Source organism: Fusarium oxysporum, chromosome 7, assembly GCF_000149955.1.
Source record: "Fusarium oxysporum f. sp. lycopersici 4287 chromosome 7, whole genome shotgun sequence".
Taxonomy (NCBI): domain Eukaryota; kingdom Fungi; phylum Ascomycota; class Sordariomycetes; order Hypocreales; family Nectriaceae; genus Fusarium; species Fusarium oxysporum.
Window position 1 is genome coordinate 3,470,078 of NC_030992.1, and position 15,434 is coordinate 3,485,511.

At 49.0% G+C, this 15,434-nt stretch overlaps 9 protein-coding genes across 23 annotated transcripts; 3 read left to right on the plus strand and 6 right to left on the minus strand.

Moving 5' to 3' along the window:
* Nucleotides 1–460: 460 nt before the first annotated feature.
* Nucleotides 461–1,570, minus strand: FOXG_10512 (oxidoreductase; the record flags this gene model as incomplete). The annotated part of the gene is made up of 2 exons (XM_018389883.1): nucleotides 461–1,378; nucleotides 1,448–1,570. The coding sequence occupies 2 exons, from the start codon at nucleotides 1,568–1,570 to the stop codon at nucleotides 461–463; spliced, it is 1,041 nt and encodes a 346-aa protein (XP_018248226.1).
* Nucleotides 1,571–2,699: 1,129 nt separating this feature from the next.
* On the minus strand, nucleotides 2,700–3,341 carry FOXG_10513 (uncharacterized protein; the record flags this gene model as incomplete). Its single annotated transcript, XM_018389884.1, has 3 exons — nucleotides 2,700–2,828; nucleotides 2,890–3,261; nucleotides 3,312–3,341. 3 exons carry the CDS (start codon nucleotides 3,339–3,341, stop codon nucleotides 2,700–2,702), a joined length of 531 nt encoding a protein of 176 aa, XP_018248227.1.
* A 682-nt stretch (nucleotides 3,342–4,023) lies between these two features.
* On the minus strand, nucleotides 4,024–4,846 carry FOXG_10514 (uncharacterized protein; the record flags this gene model as incomplete). The annotated part of the gene is made up of 2 exons (XM_018389885.1): nucleotides 4,024–4,578; nucleotides 4,670–4,846. The coding sequence occupies 2 exons, from the start codon at nucleotides 4,844–4,846 to the stop codon at nucleotides 4,024–4,026; spliced, it is 732 nt and encodes a 243-aa protein (XP_018248228.1).
* Nucleotides 4,847–5,263: 417 nt separating this feature from the next.
* FOXG_10515 (histone H3-like centromeric protein cse-4) lies at nucleotides 5,264–6,362 on the plus strand. Its single transcript, XM_018389886.1, has 3 exons — nucleotides 5,264–5,594; nucleotides 5,656–5,780; nucleotides 5,839–6,362. Exons 1-3 carry the CDS (start codon nucleotides 5,534–5,536, stop codon nucleotides 6,052–6,054), a joined length of 402 nt encoding a protein of 133 aa, XP_018248229.1. The 5' UTR covers nucleotides 5,264–5,533; the 3' UTR covers nucleotides 6,055–6,362.
* A 100-nt stretch (nucleotides 6,363–6,462) lies between these two features.
* FOXG_20312 (uncharacterized protein) lies at nucleotides 6,463–7,256 on the plus strand. The gene is made up of 3 exons (XM_018400581.1): nucleotides 6,463–6,768; nucleotides 6,823–6,902; nucleotides 6,954–7,256. The coding sequence occupies exons 1-3, from the start codon at nucleotides 6,558–6,560 to the stop codon at nucleotides 7,104–7,106; spliced, it is 444 nt and encodes a 147-aa protein (XP_018248230.1). The 5' UTR covers nucleotides 6,463–6,557; the 3' UTR covers nucleotides 7,107–7,256.
* On the minus strand, nucleotides 6,500–9,844 carry FOXG_10516 (xaa-Pro aminopeptidase). 6 transcript variants are annotated; one of them, XM_018389891.1, is made up of 7 exons: nucleotides 9,651–9,844; nucleotides 9,333–9,386; nucleotides 9,111–9,273; nucleotides 7,959–9,051; nucleotides 7,612–7,873; nucleotides 6,784–7,560; nucleotides 6,500–6,729 (listed from the first exon to the last, which is right to left on the minus strand). In XM_018389891.1, exons 3-6 carry the CDS (start codon nucleotides 9,184–9,186, stop codon nucleotides 7,132–7,134), a joined length of 1,860 nt encoding a protein of 619 aa, XP_018248235.1. In that variant the 5' UTR covers nucleotides 9,187–9,273; nucleotides 9,333–9,386; nucleotides 9,651–9,844; the 3' UTR covers nucleotides 6,500–6,729; nucleotides 6,784–7,131. The 6 variants fall into 6 exon arrangements, with proteins under 6 accessions (XP_018248235.1, XP_018248232.1, XP_018248231.1 ...); XM_018389892.1 differs by having other exon boundaries at nucleotides 6,662–6,729; nucleotides 9,333–9,579; nucleotides 9,651–9,673; XM_018389888.1 differs by having other exon boundaries at nucleotides 9,111–9,386.
* A 38-nt stretch (nucleotides 9,845–9,882) lies between these two features.
* Nucleotides 9,883–12,266, minus strand: FOXG_10517 (uncharacterized protein). The gene has a single exon (XM_018389893.1). It carries the CDS (start codon nucleotides 11,828–11,830, stop codon nucleotides 10,667–10,669), a length of 1,164 nt encoding a protein of 387 aa, XP_018248237.1. The 5' UTR covers nucleotides 11,831–12,266; the 3' UTR covers nucleotides 9,883–10,666.
* Nucleotides 12,267–12,541: 275 nt separating this feature from the next.
* Nucleotides 12,542–14,661, minus strand: FOXG_10519 (uncharacterized protein). The gene is made up of 3 exons (XM_018389904.1): nucleotides 14,159–14,661; nucleotides 14,041–14,100; nucleotides 12,542–13,971 (listed from the first exon to the last, which is right to left on the minus strand). Exons 1-3 carry the CDS (start codon nucleotides 14,207–14,209, stop codon nucleotides 13,789–13,791), a joined length of 294 nt encoding a protein of 97 aa, XP_018248238.1. The 5' UTR covers nucleotides 14,210–14,661; the 3' UTR covers nucleotides 12,542–13,788.
* On the plus strand, nucleotides 12,622–14,340 carry FOXG_10518 (RING-box protein 1; the record flags this gene model as incomplete). 10 transcript variants are annotated; one of them, XM_018389902.1, is made up of 5 exons in its annotated part: nucleotides 12,622–12,792; nucleotides 12,906–12,950; nucleotides 13,048–13,358; nucleotides 13,416–13,486; nucleotides 13,541–14,340. In XM_018389902.1, the coding sequence occupies exons 3-5, from the start codon at nucleotides 13,148–13,150 to the stop codon at nucleotides 13,637–13,639; spliced, it is 381 nt and encodes a 126-aa protein (XP_018248247.1). In that variant the 5' UTR covers nucleotides 12,622–12,792; nucleotides 12,906–12,950; nucleotides 13,048–13,147. The 10 variants fall into 10 exon arrangements, with proteins under 10 accessions (XP_018248247.1, XP_018248245.1, XP_018248246.1 ...); XM_018389900.1 differs by having other exon boundaries at nucleotides 13,048–13,224; nucleotides 13,280–13,358; nucleotides 13,416–14,063; XM_018389901.1 differs by having other exon boundaries at nucleotides 12,906–13,358.
* Nucleotides 14,662–15,434: the final 773 nt, after the last annotated feature.

A 15,434-nucleotide genomic window follows, 5' to 3' on the forward strand; every position in this document is an offset into this window, starting at 1 on the left:
TATCGTGGGCGCAAATTGTGTAAGAGGAGGAAATGACAGCGCGTTGGACAAAGAGTTCAGCCCTTTACCCCCGTTGGAATCTTTTCTCCCTTTAACTAAGAGCCCTGTAAAGAAAGTACGAGGTACGTGGAGCAAACTTGACTTGGATTTGGGGCGCGTTCCTGCTGAGTCATCCGGACAGGGGTAAACTTTATGTTGTTGAATGGTATGAATAGGTAAGAGAGTAAGGGAGTAGAATGTTCAGCCTTTTCTCGGTCCAGATCCGTATAGATCACACGGCATCTCATCCAGGGTCCAGAAATAATAAGTAGTAAGCTCGTAAAAGAATTTGTGTTGTACTGTATCATAAAATTAGCGTTTAACAGTCACTCCACCCGGTACGAGAAATCCAATTGCGCCTGCGCCTCAGAATGTGCCTTAGCACAGCACCCATAACTAACGACAATGTTCATTTCAAATATCAAGAAGCAGCAGCCTCGTTAGTTTCAGGTGCTGCTGCTGCTGCCTCCTCTCCAACTTCTCTGTCATCGTCTGGTCCGGCAGGAAAGTTGAGATGCTTCCAATCCTCCAGCTCTTCTGTCACAGACCGCATGCGATCGCGAATGCTCTCGATTGCATAGCTTCCCAATAATAATCGTAGCGGTGGATACGAGCAGTGTCCGAGTTGCCATACGAGTTCAGCGCACTTGATAGCGCTCGTGGGTCGATACTTGTCACCGAGCCACTGAACAATCCTTCGTGCATGTAGCGCTGGTGATGTTGGATGCCCGTATGTCTCGCTGGGTGGTTTCACAAGAAAATGACCCCAGGACGTTGGAAGCGACGTATCTTGCATCTCTGGCTCTTCGGGTCTCACATGGCCTGGCTCGATGAGTGTAGCTTTGATGTTGAACGCATCCGTCTCATAGAGCATGGCCTCAATTAGGCCCTCCACCGCATATTTGGTCGCGCAGTAAGGGCCCAGGCCAGGGACGCCCAAAGCGCCAGACGTTGAGCTGAAGATGAGATAGCGGCCTGCATTCTGCCTGCGGAAGTACGGCAGCGTAGCGTGAATAATGTGAAGCGTGCCCATGAAGTTGGTCTCGAACTGGTTACGTATGTCATGCTCATCCTGGTCCTCGCAGGCGCCTATGACACCGTAGCCAGAGCAATTGACGACAATATCGATACGGCCAAAGCGCTGGAGCGTACGCTCGATGACACGATTCACAGATTCGCGAGCGCGGACGTCGCACAACGCGCCGAGACAGTTCTCATGGATATTCTCCATGTCTTTTAGACTTGTCTCGAATACGCGACCAACCGACGTTACCAAATCTCCATGTGAAAGTGCACATTTGACAAGGGAGTGCCCCATCTGACCCGTACCTCCAAAGATCTGTACATCCAACGGTGAGCATATCGAACGAATGAGAGAGCGCTGTGTAGTGCAGGAGATGAATCATACCACCCAGACTAACTGCTTCACTGGGGTGTTGGGCTGTGGAGGATCACAGCTCGCAGGAAGCTGCGCTATTCGCGGCCTGGATGATGCCTCAGTAACATCCGAGACTTCGGTTCGTGTATCCATCGTTTGCGTTGAGTCTTGGTATCTGCAATTGAGCTGTAGATTCCCGTTATTGAAGTTTGTCGTTGTTGTTTTGGCTGAATTGAAGAGAAGGTTTACTTTGAAGGCTGTAAACCATAAAACTCCAGGGTCTCGTGTTATGCTCCGGCGGGGTCCAAAACTGTACGTATCAGTGCTAATCACAATGCCTTTATATGGACAAACTCTAGATGTTAACTGAACTTCTCGTCTTGAACACAATCTGACGGGGAATTAAAGCATGATTAGAAGTGTCCGAGAGAAGCATTATCCTTTATCTTGAATTGTAAGTTATGCTCTTCGAGAATGAATCCATCCATGCTATGCCTTGGATCCATGTCCAGTTCATGCTTTCGCAGCATCAAAGCTTACCTAGTCCGGGTCGCTCAAAGTATCTTGAGAGTGTTCTAGATGCCCTCGAACTTGATTTCAAGACAGCTCAAGGTTTGATTCGCCGAGGAACAACTAGATCTCAAGGAACTGCGCCTTTGCCGCATGTTCTAACTACTGCAAGATACTCCCACTTACACGCCCCGCAACGATCCATGAAATACGCTGGAGCCAATGCTATGGGCCGGTATTCTTTTGCTGACCAGGCCATGATGCGCTCACTCGTAAAAAAGTTTGCGACCCTCACATAAGGATAGATATGCCCTGCAAAATGTTGTAGGAGCTTACTAGCATTTCAGTGAAAGCTTCACGTTTGGAACAAAGATGAATAGATATGATATGATATATTTGTATGCTATATGGAACCGGATTTCTCCAAACTCCCGCTAACTCATCTCCTCAGAAATAGATCGTAAAATATCATATGTAAACGATTGACAATCGACTTGCTCAGACTGCCACCAATTTGCGACTGAGTTGTTTTCAGTTCAGATCTCGCAAAACCGCTCACAAGTCGTATGTTTGTGGTCTGCGACAGACAGACCATGCAAAATGACGTAAAACAGCTCCCAGATCACGTCAACCCTACACTCTTCCGTCACAGCTTCAACCGGCGATGTTCATGTTTGGCGGTTCTTCAGTTGGACTGGTAATTCGGTCGTTCTCCTGGTACTTAGCACCCTCCACTACTGTCAAATGCTGGTTTGACTCCCACGTGGGCCTCTTACTGGTTGGGCTCACCCAGGAACTGCTTCACGTATTCCTGTCGGTGCTCGTTCTTGTCGACATCGGGGCCTCGGTTCAGAGGTGTCCACTTGGGGTCCTCCTTGAACAGTCTCATGGCATGGACATACTGTGATCGTCAGCTTTTTTTTTTTTTTTTGGTATGCAGTTAAGTATCTCTGTTGACTTACGTTGCTCTCATCAGTGGTGAAGCGGTGGTAAATACCAGGAGGTAGAATAAGAAGGTCATCCTTCTCGAGCAAAACGCGCACCCAGTCGTCGTCTTTGCTTCGGACGTCAAAGTATCCACGGCCACCACGAATATATCGAATCTCCTCGTCCTCGTGCAAGTGCTCGGCGAAGAAGGACTTGACCTTGGTTTCGTAGATGTCACCCATGGCTTGGGGAGAGACAGTGATCTCGTCGCGGTTCTTGTAGCCACGCTCCTTGGCCAGGTTGTCGACCGACTCGAGCTCAGGGAGATGGTAGTAGTAGACACCGATGTTCATGAGATCGTCAACACTGACGGGCATGCCCGAGTTATGAGGGAGGCGCTGGTCGCCCTGTAACTTTTTGTTAGTTGGATCGTTCAGCAATGAGAGGTTATGCTCACAGGAAGGCCGTCGTAAAAGTAAGCTCGCATGGTTAATAATTTAGGCCACGGATATAGAGACTATTCAGTAAGAGAGAAGTACGGTACGGTAAAATGGTATTGCAAGACCAAAAGTGTCAGCAGGTGGAAGCTCTTTTCGAAGCTTTGAAATGGCCGGGGTCCCAAGCTGTTTATGTACATTTTACAGCGTCCCAATGGTTCCATGGCGGGGTCAACCATGGAATGCCCGGCGAAAGGCTAGCGACGTCAGCGCATCAGCGCTACACCAAAACGTAAAAGGTAAAGGTCCAGAGTCCCTGTTGCGCTGACATCACAAACACACGCCTTCAAAGGCCGAGCCCTCGATGGACCAGCTCGTAAATCAACCCAGAGGTTATGTAGGACTTGTGTCTTATTTGGTGTCCACTCGAACTACAGTGGACGGACGGTACTAGCGCTTGCGTGCACTGATACAAATTTACTATCATATCATGAGATAGCATCATGATACCTATGTAAACCACAAATGACCACCAGTTTTACCGGATGCTCAAGGGCTATTGTTCATTCCAATCTGACAACGCCATAATAAATCAACGCTATCGGCAATACATCTGTCCGGTGCCATGCTTCCAAAACATACCAATCCTGAACGCCAATTCATAGCAAATATTGAGCATAATGGCTCTATTGTTCCTTGCTGAAACGAATCTCCTTCTCTGTCGTTGACCCTTTAAAGGTCTCGGGGCGCAGCTTCTCGAGCCCCGGCAACCATGATGTCGTTTGTACTATCATCCGCGTCAACTCGAGGTCGAGCCTCAAACAGACGCCTCCACCAGTTAGGAGGGTCAAGGGGGCGAGAACCGTTGTGCAGAGGAGGGTAAACGTCAGAAAAGAAATACCAAACATGTCCAATAACGACACCCATGATCTCATCCTTGGGGATAGTGCCGTGCAACACAAGGCTGAAACCCATCAACACCCAGGGCAAGTAGGGCGCGGTGAACACAAGTAAGCCGAGGAAGCTCAGTCTAGTCTCTGGGTTGCGTCGGGACCATATGTAGACCAGCGTCGAGGAGAGCGGGTGACCGAGGAATGGCATGGAAACAAGGGGCGACAGAGCGATCAAGGAGGCCATTGAATAAAGTAGGAGCCACGAGAAATGAGCAGGCGATCGACCCGATGACTCCTCTAGAAGGCGCGCATATCGTTGAAGGAAGTAGACGTGGAACAGTAGATCGAGCGAGAAGGGGCCAAAGTAGAGAAACGTTGTCAAGAGTCGCCAGTACTGTAAGGGGGTGCAATGTCAGCATAAGCGTTCGCATGTCAAATCGTTTATCGTAAAAACAAACCAATGAGTAGTCTGGAAGAATACGAACCTGTGACTTCACGAATACCGCGCGAAAGCTGTAGAATAGTTGGAAAGGAGTGACCATCTGGCATTGAACCAGGGCACTAGTCAGAATGGTAGCGGTTGTCCACCAACGGGTGCATGTTGGCATCTCCCAGAACCATTGTTCGAGAGGCAGTCGGCCTCCATCCATGACTTGATCCATCGGTGAGACTTTTACGCAGTGCTATGTTGATTGGAATATCTTCCTTTCGGTGATGCTGTAGCTGAGTGGGAACAGCCAAGTGATGATCGGAGGTTGGCTATGTATGAGCAAGGTAGTCGAGTAATGGGATTTATTTCATAAAACGGAAGGAGTAGAGGTCGAGTTTATGTATCAGGCAACACCAACGACTCTTATTAAGAGCAAGGCGTCAGATGCTGTAAAAGTCTAGGCATGTAAAGTTGTTGTTGAACTGAAAGATGACGGAATAGGACGAGCCACGTTGAGAGACTGACGGGTACCGGTAACTTAGGTGCGTCCAGGGACCCCCACCATTCCGTCCGGGAATACGTACCTCGCTTGGCCATGCTAGAAGTGGCGGTGCGGATATGTGGCCGTGCATCAGGTTCATGACAGTGGCTGGAAATCAATTAAATAAAATCGCGGGGCTGGGGGAAGGCGCGCTCACACGATCCCCATAATCGCGGTGGTCCTTCCCACCTTGCGATTCCACCACCAACACTCTCGCTTCTCTCCTACAACCTCCTTTTAACGAGAATTGTATTGATCGAACTCGAGCGTTTTGTGCAAGACATTTGCTTCACTCCTTTTCCGCATGTTGCTGTCTTTGCTGTAAAGCTCTTCTAGCTAGTACACGACACTCTTTGTTCTTTCTTCACGCTCCTTTCAATGCCTCCCAGGAAATCTAAAGCCTCCGGCGCGGGCAAGTCGCGGCCGAGTGACGTTCAAGGTATGGATTCTCAGAAACTCATATTTGACGTAGTATCTTTTTTAACTTACAATGATATTAGCTGGCGATCCTGTTCCCGTTCGCGCAAAGCGTCGATACCGTCCTGGCACAGTCGCTCTTCGCGAAATTCGACATTACCAAAGCGGCACGAAACTGCTCCTCCGAAAGCTCCCATTTGCGCGCCTTGTCAGTTGCTCGATGCCCTTAGATTTCGCTCAATTGGAAACTAACACTGGACCAACAGGTTCGAGAAATCGCTTTGACGATGCGCCCACGAGACGAAGGCTTGCGCTGGCAAAGCCAAGCCATCATGGCACTGCAAGAAGCTGCTGAAGCCTACATGGTGCATCTGTTCGAAGATACCAACCTATGCGCAATCCACGCCAAGCGTGTCACAATCATGCAGAAGGATATTCAACTAGCAAGGAGGATACGCGGTATCTGGGGTGGACTGGGTTAGAGAACGGATTTACGGAAACAACATGTGAAAAATAAATGAAAAAAGAGTCAAGGATCGGGATGGTTACTCACGAGACTTTGGTTTTGGGATTATGGATGGCGTCGGGGCGCTTCGAGATATACCTGCTGGCCTTTTGTGTTGGCTGATTTACTTTGCTTTCTTCCTTCCTACTACTTGGAGGGTTTCATTGGCTTCGATACCCGAAGCTGGCAGAAAGAGCCCTTTCCGGTAAATGTAATATTTGCGGTCAATCAATTGTCATCTTAAAATTTGTTACCGAGGTACTACGAACTCTTTTGTGTCATGTTCAAGGGAGCTGGATATTCTTTGTTCTCCCCACGCTGACCAGTCATTGGCTGAGAGCTCATGATTGTTAGGCTGTCACTGACGTAATAAGCAATTCAGACTCGAGCTCCCTCTAGCTCTCGACCTACACTTAAAACTTTCCTTTCCCAATTACATATCATCAATTGGCTATATCATTCTCAAAACGAGCTATTTCCATGAACATGCATCGAGCCTTCAACTCTCGAGTAGCCTTCCGGGCCATGAGCCGAGGCATTGCCCCTGCGACTTGCGTAGGAGCTTTCATTGCAACTCGACCCGTCATCCGTTGTGATGCCCCGACACTTGCTACAGGGCCTCCTCCACGCCGACGTCCTCTAGAGGTTTCGCCTGATACGGTTCGTCAGCTTTCTAGTGGAAGTGTTGCTGGTTGGTCATCCTCACCTTGTGTCATATGAATCTAAGCTCATAGTCTGTCTCAAGGATTTGGAATCGGCGTTGTAGTAGCCCTCTTTTCCCGCACCCTCGCACTTCTCACTGGATTAATTGCCTTTTCTATTCATGTAAGTCACCCTCTACCAATAGGCTCACTCAATGTCGTCTCACGTATTCAGGTCGCATCTCGCTGGGGTTTGGATATTCCTCGGATTCTTGGTATCGAGAAGCTCTTGAAGAATAGCCCGGTATGGAACAAGAGCAAGGAAAGGCCATTATTCACTGCGTCGTTTCTTGTAACATTCATCCTAGCTACCTTCGTACGTCTATAGTATTGCTCAGGCCGATTCCGTTACTTCACTCAATGTGCTGGGTCTCCCTCTTGAGCCAGGCCAATGTCACATTGTCTCCCTCGAAATATTCTTGCGTCTTCTCCAGAACCTTTGCGTTGTAAGTGTTGAGCCACTCCTTCTCTTCAGACGTGAGTAGCGTTGTGTCGATCAGGTTCCGGCAGTACGGCACAAGCGTCACGTACTCGAAGCCCAAGAACGGCTTGTCACCAAAGGAGTGCTTGGCTTTGACCTCCTTGACGAGAACCATGTTTTCTATTCGGATGCCGTACTTCCCATCTTCGTAATAGCCGGGCTCGTTTGACAGCACATTTCCTGGAGCCAGTGCTACTTCAGCATATTGGACACGAGTGCCAATACCAATGGGTCCTTCATGGACATTCAGGAATGAACCAACTCCGTGTCCGGTACCATGCCTGTAGTCCAACCCGTTTTTCTATAGTCTTTGTTAGAGGTCACACTTCATAAGTTGCTGCTAATAACATACCCAAAGATGTTGTCTTGCCAGACTATCGAGTGCAAAGCCTGTGGTTCCCTTAGGGAAAATGGCTTGATCCAAAGAGATGTGACCTTTCAAAACTAAAGTGTACGCCTCCCTCTCTGCATCTGTAGGCTTTCCAAAGTGCAAGGTACGAGTGGTGTCCGTGGTACCATCGCGGTATTGTGCTCCTGAATCACAAAGGTAGATAGCTTCAGGGTCGATAGTGGCACAGTTGCCACGCTCAGGGCCGTAGTGAATGATTGCAGCGCTACATTTGATGGTCAGTGAAAGCTCGCAACGCTTAATGGTCAAGTATCATGAATCTCTCTTATGTCGCTTTGAATCGAACTTACTTTGCACCGGTAGAGGAGATGGTGGGGAATGAGAGGCCGACAAAGTCCTTCTTTTCTTTTCGATGCTCTTCAAGTTTGTCGGCCGCTTGAACCTCGTCAATTGTGGCCTTCTTGTTTACAAGCTGGTCCTCAAGCCAGGCAAAATACTGGATGAGTGCAGCGCCATCTCTCACATGACAATCCCTCATACCCTTCAATTCAGCCTCAGTCTTGATGGCCTTGGCATCGCCAATTAGACTTCTGATTTCATCGACCGAAGAGTCTCCTCCCAGAGCACGCTTAAGTGCCCATGAGCCCTTGTTGGAAATGAGAAAGTTGCCAGTAGGAACCTTGTCGCCGGACTTGCTCTTTTCAGCATGAGCGGCGTGCAGTGCCTGGGCATCGTCGAAGATAGCTTCGTATGGCTTGATGTCGACTTTGTTCGAGGTGAGGTGCGAGCGGCACTTGTCGTCCAGCTTGGCTTCGTCGATGTAAAGCTTAGCAGCATCAGGGGTAACAGTAGCATACGCGAAGAAGACGGGGTTGTAAGGGATATCGTTACCGCGCAAATTGAACAGCCAGGCGATCTCATCCAGCATGGATACTAAGAAACCAGGGGAGTGCTTCTTTTCCAGCTCCTGGCGGACCTTGGTGAGCTTATTCAGGACAGACTCTCCTGCAAGCTCGTCAGGCTGGATGATAACTTGTTCCGAGGGACGAGAAGGACGCTCATCTCCCCATACCAGATCGACAAGGTTTCCATCAACAGGTACAAGCTCAGCTCCGCCATTCTTTCGGATTTTTTCGGCAAGGTTCTTGGCAGTTGAACCGGAGATGAGTGTTGGGTCAACGCCAACATTCTTTCCACCAGAAGACTGCTCAGCAGACCAGTCTTGCCATGTAGGAACGTCTTGGAGGCCTTGTTTAAGAAGTGTCCAGTTGCTATCGAGTTGAGATGTGGCCTGGTTGAAGTAACGACCGTCAGTAGCAAGAGCAGCAGACTCAAGTGTAACAACAGCACATCCAGCAGAACCAGTGAACCCAGAGATGTAAGCACGTCTGGCATCACAATCTGCGATATATTCAGACGAGTGGCTATCCTCAGAAGGGACAACTATAAGCCATTGTTAGTACTGCAGTAGTGAATAGCAGGTGTAGATCATGAAATCTCACTGTAAATATGAACATTGCGCTCCTTCATCAAGCCTCTCAGGCGGGTGAGCCTGGAGGTAGTGTCGAGCTTGGTCATTGTTTCAGATGAAATCCAACGGCGAGAGGATAGGCGTGAAGCTGCGGCTAATCGTCGTGGAGCTGAACGGAGGAGTGAAGTCGCAGTCTGGAAAAGCATTGACAATCAGACGCAGGCAACAGGACACCTCGAATGGGGATAAATACACTCAAGGCTTGAAGATAAGCAATAGAGCGAACTGGGAGCTCAGGACTCAAGGTCTTCACAGATAAGAGTCAGTACAGGGTCGGTGACAAGAGATATCTTAATCTTTGAGAGGCGGCTGGTGAGATATGATGAGAGCAATCTGAGAACTCAGAAGGACAATTCGACAAAGGCTGGAAACATTCACACAAGAGTGAGGTTTGAGTATCACGGGGAAGCGTAATTATGAGGAGGACAGCTAATGAGGGGCTTGGGGATGGAGTCATGACCCAGATAAGTTGCATGCTTTGGACGATCTTTTGTTGGTTTGGCTCACTTACCTTGAGAGTGCAAGTCGAATTGATGTTGCACAGGGAGGAAATCCCGCAAACACAATTACCCACGAACAAAAAAAAAAGACACTGATGAAGTTATCCTCAGTTGCAGAGAGTCGAGCTCTGAAATCAAAGGTCGATGAGTTTCTCGTCACGAGAGCAGGGAAGTGCCCGTTGGTGTCAACCAAGTACGTACCCGCCTTGGTACCTTCCTCCATGAGTGCGGGCAAGTGCAAGCGTGGGATGAATGGCGGGGCAGGAGCGGATCTTTGGAATGACCGCTACCCCGAAGCAAGCCGCACCCCAGACTGAAGGCATTCAGTTCGTCACTATTAATGTGTTGGCGCTATTAGTAGGGGATATATTCCAGGCGAAAGTCCCAGTTAATGGATCTGGGAACAATCAGAGACAGGGAATGGTGTGTTGTATGAAAGCTTGGCCTTACTACGTCAATCCGTTTCAGTTCCTTGAGTGTTGGTTTGGCCCTACACAAGATGGTTGTATCTATTCCTCAGGATGTGTCTCGGTAGTTCACTCTTCCAATATCAAGAATCAATTGATACGTTGTATCAACAAAGTTGAACCAACGCTCAAAGTTGTATTTAAGTCTAATCTCGCGTATGGTTTACGTTCCAAAGAAACAGGAGGGAATTCTCTCTTCTCCTTCGCCAAATCCCATTCGATCGAGGTTGTTCCATTTTGATACAGGCGCCATAGATACGGCGAGATCAATCTGTCTCTAGATCAGAGGTGCCTCTGTTTGATTCGACTGTATACGTCAAGCTATGATCCCATCATCTGTTGTAAGACCATTCGTCCGTTCAATATATCTTCAATCCTCGCTCTGATAACGCCAAAACTTAGACACAATGCCGGTATACCTTAACCCCTAGACAATGAAAACCGTCCCGCCAAATATCACGTTCCGTTGATGCCGCCTGGGAATTGATGGCAGTTAAAAAGCTATGCAGAAGAGGTGCAGTAAGAACGCCGAACGAATAATCACTCCATGACATCAAGTCTTATGAGAACAAACGCTGGTCCGCTCCTGGCGATCCAGTGCTCAAGTCCAGCTTGAGAATACGCCGAAGATCGTTTTCCATAGCTTGGAGGTTGTTTGAGCGGCCATCGCAAGGAGCCGGGACACTAGGACCACTCCTAGCATAGTTGTAGTGTTGAGCAGGGGGTGCGGGTGCGGGTGCAGGTGCAGGTACAAATCCAGTAGGGGCAGATTGAGAGACATTTGTTCCGTTTCCGATAAATAGGAATTTCTTTAGGGCCTCAGTAGGATCTTCAGGTACAGCGTTGGGTTTCGGCTGGGTGGCGGATAGATCAGCAGGAGATCGAGCAGAGTTAGAGCGAGCAGCCTTAATGCGCTCTTGATAAGGTGTCGAAAACGCCGGCCCCATGGGACGGCCTGGAGTTCCGTCCAGCTCAACACTGTCGATGCCACCAGACTGGAAGCGTGTTTGGGTGCGGGCTGTCTGAGGGAGAGTTGCTGGCTTTGGGATACTACCAGGCCCAAAGGGAGACTGGGCAGAGGGTGATTCAGTGACGAGGCCTGAAGGGCGGAAGCTGCTAGTGCTTTCGCTGCGTTGACGTTCCTTCTCTTGACGGTGGGCGCGAAACATGAAATCGAGCGGAGATTCCTGGACACCCGATGCACTCTGGCGCAAAGGAGTTGGCGCTTCGGTATCGGTAGGTGGCGAGGGTTCCTGTAGGATATCTCGAGATGTCTTGCTGACGCTAGGCGACTCGGTTACCGAACGAGAGACAAAACTGGGAAGAGGCAAGGCAGATGGCGCAGGAGATGCATGGAAAGTGGCTCCAGCGAATGCAGAAACCGACTTCATGGATGAAGATTGAGGCGGTGGAGTGTGACGACCAGGTCGAGCAGACTCGGGTGAGTGAGGGCCATTCTTCCCACGATGTTTGTTGTTGTTATTGTTATTATTGTTTGCATTCCTAGGTCGCTGTTTCGAATTGGTATGGCTCAGTTGCGCATGAGGAGAATCGGTACCAGCTCCCTTCTGAGGAGTTCGTGGAGCGCGATCGTAACGTGCGGGATCGATTGAGGCGACATCATTCTCGGAGGCGTAAGCCTTCTGAGCAGCAGGACGGCCATTGCCGCGACCGTTACGACGGCGGGCGGGAGTGGTTGTAGGCTGAGATGGGGTCTCACTCATTTCGTCTGTGGTGACAGGTTGAATCGATCAAACACGAGAGAAAACACGGGATGAGAGTCGGCTGAGGCTAAGACTGAGACTAGACAACAATCAAGTCGAATATGCGATGTCCCGTAGTTATTTGGTGTGCAGCTGGTTGATTGATTGATTGATTGATTGATTGAATCGTTCGTTGGTATCTGGCTATGCGACAGCGCCAAAGAGGACTCCAAAAGATCGGGCCGGATTAAGATGGTGGTGGGGTGTATGAAAGAGAATATAAAATCGAGGCAGGTGTTACGATTGAGCATAAAGCAACTACTGTTCTGGTGAAGAGAGAGTCGACTAATCTGACCATGGCTGTACTGTAGGAGAAAGTGTGATGTGGATGATTCAAGATCAAGTAATGAGGGGAACAACAAAAGAAGTGAAGGGCGGAAGCGTCTGGGTTAATAAGAGTCAGGTCAGTCCCGTCAGGTTAAGCGCAGTGCGAGCCCGGTCCAAGCAATGACGCGGGCGGATTCTAGGCATTGCCAGCACAAAGAGTGGGTCAGCCTCTAGGTTCAGCGCCTGAAGCGGATCAGATGTCACATCTCACAGCCTTGTTTTTCGAGCAAGAGAACCTTACTATTATTTGAGTCATGTATTCGAAGTAACGAAAAGGTTTTAAATTATGTTTAAAATGCAAAGTACCTGATACAAGACTTAAGGCAGTAAAAAAGAGTATATCATGTGTGAGACTTCTATGTTTCGTTTCTAGCGAAAGTCTCATCACGACTGATAAGCGATAGGGCCTCTGTGATCGACCCCGCCCCGCCACTCTCCCGCCGGACGCAGCCTGAATTAGGTGAGGTGACCTAAGGCTTGAACTCCTCCAGCTGCCTGTCCGCCTGCCCGCCTACCTAGAGGAGCTCTGCGGCATCCGAAGCCTTTAGAGCAGAGGTTCAGAGCCGCATCATCACTTGCTCAGAACCAAATTCACTGTGAGTCCCCTCGCCTTCTTCGCAACTGCACCATCAAGGTACTTTTTCTTTACAAAAGCAAACCGTGCCCGAAGCTGTTTATTCATCCTCTTCTCATTGCTGACAATTACAAGCATTCACAACTCTAGACATATTGATCTGTCGAACAAACGATATCCGTACGTCTCCTTACCTTCAAACCGAAACTGCGCGCTACATGTCCCATTTTCCGTCCATGAAGATTACCGACATATGAATAATTCTGACTGCTTCTAGCCAACCAGTGTAACTTGGTAACAGTCAACGAAACCAACCATAGCGTGGTGTTGCAGGTCGACCAGCACAGCGCGAAACATGGCCGACGTTGAGATGAGCGATGCGCCCGTCGCTAAGAAGGGCGAGGGCTCCGGCAGCAAGAGTGTCGAGGGAAAGAAGAAATTTGAGGTCAAGAAGGTACAGAGTTGCCAGTTGTGAGCCTCCCGGAGTCATGCTGACCGGAAACGAACAGTGGAATGCGGTCGCTCTTTGGGCATGGGACATCGTTGTTGACAACTGTGCCATCTGCCGAAACCACATCATGGATCTATGTATGTTTACTCGGATTCTTGTTGTATATATATCACAAAGTGCTCACAAATCATTAGGCATCGAATGCCAGGCAAACCAAGCATCTGCGACAAGCGAAGAGTGCACCGTGGCCTGGGGGATATGCAACGTAAGACTGCAACGCGCCCTTTCTTTTCGTGTCATTCGGCTAACAGAGACACAGCATGCGTTCCACTTTCACTGTATTTCGAGATGGCTTAAGGCTCGATCTGTTTGTCCTTTGGACAACAGGGACTGGGAGTTCCAGAAGTACGGTCGATAAAGAGGATGCGGTCGACATATCCGAATATCATGGATTATGAAGAAAAGAACAAAGCATCTGCAAGGAAACAGTATTATTGAGGTGTCATAATCGGCTTCGATAGGCTGTAGAGGTCATGACACAGCGAGGCCCAGTGCACGGTATACAATCTATTGATTTCCTTTGCTTGCAAGATCGTATGCGTACCCCGCTGGAAGCCACTTGACGGGATGTTTGTTGTAAAAGGGCCAGGCCGGCACCACGACGAGGAAGGTTAACGCCGTGCCTCCTAGACCTAGGTAGACCGCGAGCTTGATATCTTGGAGGATGTAGCCGACAACGAAGGAGATCAGCTAGTTATAATCATCAGCCAAACAATCCAGCGAGTTATCAGGCATAGCTTGGAGAGGAAGAAGACGTACGCCAGAAATGACAAGGAGAACTGTAGCAAGGAGCTCGGCGAGCTTCTGTCCTTCAAAGTCCTACGGTGGAGCTTCAGTCAGCTGTTGATCAGGTAAATCGACGGGCGGGATCATGTACAATTTGGCCATCGAAGACGTCTCGAATCTGATCAAGAGCTTGTTCAGCCATAATGGATGATGATCGGGTGGGAGTATTCGTCGTGTGTTTGTACTTTGTCTGGGGATGTTGTTCCGTCGGATTGAGATCGATGTGAATGCGATCGCCAATAGTGTCAAGTTCGGAATTGGTCTCGACACCTGGCTATTAGGAGGCTCATAGACTAGTCCGCTTTCGGTAAACAAGCTTTTGCAGGCTGGAGAAGATTCGAAGTCTGAGCGAATTAGGATCGAGATGCCGTGGCCATGAATAAGTGTGAGTAATATCCTGATGATCAAATTGTGATCTGATCCTCTGAGTGCATTTAGCCCTCTACCAAAGAACAACGTTTGCAGTTATTTACTGGGATTAATGCAGTGATGCTCTGGGGAATCAGTCATTCTGCTAGTTAATCAGCTGAGATGGTCGAGGTTCCCGATAACTTACCCTACACCACCCGACAGTGGCGAATCGGCTCTCAAAGCTGGACAGGCACAACAGGGAGTTCCTAGGTTCTAAACTAGGCCTGACCAAGGACAAGCCTGATATCTAACACGGACACGGACACCGATTGTCCAGGCCAAGCTCATGCTGCAGAAGCAAGTCCCAAGACAGGAAAAGTGGCGGCCTCTCCCCGTCTTGTCTGGCCTGTAAGAACCAACGAGTCAACCTGGATGACCTATTTTTTGCTTGTGATAGCACACGGCGATTCGGTACCCGACACTTGATACCACCAAAGACAATTTTTTTTCCCTAGCCCTTCGGTTCCCACTTATGGTATATTAGTTCCTCAACTCCTCTTAAACCCAACTTCACCCTGACATCGTCGCTCTCGACACTAAGACCTCCTTTTGTACCCAACATTACTTGTTTTTCTTACTTACTTATGTTTGTCTTGCCCGTGCACTATTAACCGGGTCTTTGTTCTGTCCAGTAACGAGAAATTTTCTCGTCTGGCTAACCGTGCCAGTATCGAAATTGGCCCTTGACCTTAGTTCCCTCATACGATAGGCCCTGGCATCGTCACCCTGCCTTTATTCCCTGCCAAGGCCCAAAACAAATTCTGGTTACTACAAATAAATCAGCCTGACTCAACTCCTGAGATCGAAATCCACTTGCACCAACCGAGTACTTTATCGCGAAGCTTCCTTTATCGAATCTTGACCGGCTTCTATTTCAATTGCCTTCAATACTGTGTCACCCCGAGCAACCGCTTCATCTACGCCATCATCCAGTATCGGCGTCTCGCCATTATCCC

Coding starts and splice junctions, on each gene's coding strand:
- FOXG_10515 (XM_018389886.1), top strand. CDS start 5,534: ATGCCTCCCAGGAAATCTAAAGCCTCCGGCGCGGGCAAGTCGCGGCCG. Junction 5,595..5,655: donor GCGGCCGAGTGACGTTCAAG/GTATGGATTCTC, acceptor CAATGATATTAG/CTGGCGATCCTGTTCCCGTT. Junction 5,781..5,838: donor AGCTCCCATTTGCGCGCCTT/GTCAGTTGCTCG, acceptor CTGGACCAACAG/GTTCGAGAAATCGCTTTGAC.
- FOXG_10519 (XM_018389904.1), bottom strand. CDS start 14,209: ATGGCTGAACAAGCTCTTGATCAGATTCGAGACGTCTTCGATGGCCAA. Junction 14,101..14,158: donor ACGTCTTCGATGGCCAAATT/GTACATGATCCC, acceptor GCTCCACCGTAG/GACTTTGAAGGACAGAAGCT. Junction 13,972..14,040: donor TTCTCCTTGTCATTTCTGGC/GTACGTCTTCTT, acceptor GATTATAACTAG/CTGATCTCCTTCGTTGTCGG.
- FOXG_20312 (XM_018400581.1), top strand. CDS start 6,558: ATGAACATGCATCGAGCCTTCAACTCTCGAGTAGCCTTCCGGGCCATG. Junction 6,769..6,822: donor TTCTAGTGGAAGTGTTGCTG/GTTGGTCATCCT, acceptor GTCTGTCTCAAG/GATTTGGAATCGGCGTTGTA. Junction 6,903..6,953: donor TAATTGCCTTTTCTATTCAT/GTAAGTCACCCT, acceptor TCACGTATTCAG/GTCGCATCTCGCTGGGGTTT.
- FOXG_10516 (XM_018389888.1), bottom strand. CDS start 9,285: ATGCTTTTCCAGACTGCGACTTCACTCCTCCGTTCAGCTCCACGACGA. Junction 9,052..9,110: donor GCGCAATGTTCATATTTACA/GTGAGATTTCAT, acceptor AATGGCTTATAG/TTGTCCCTTCTGAGGATAGC. Junction 7,561..7,611: donor TGGCAAGACAACATCTTTGG/GTATGTTATTAG, acceptor CAAAGACTATAG/AAAAACGGGTTGGACTACAG.
- FOXG_10517 (XM_018389893.1), bottom strand. CDS start 11,830: ATGAGTGAGACCCCATCTCAGCCTACAACCACTCCCGCCCGCCGTCGT.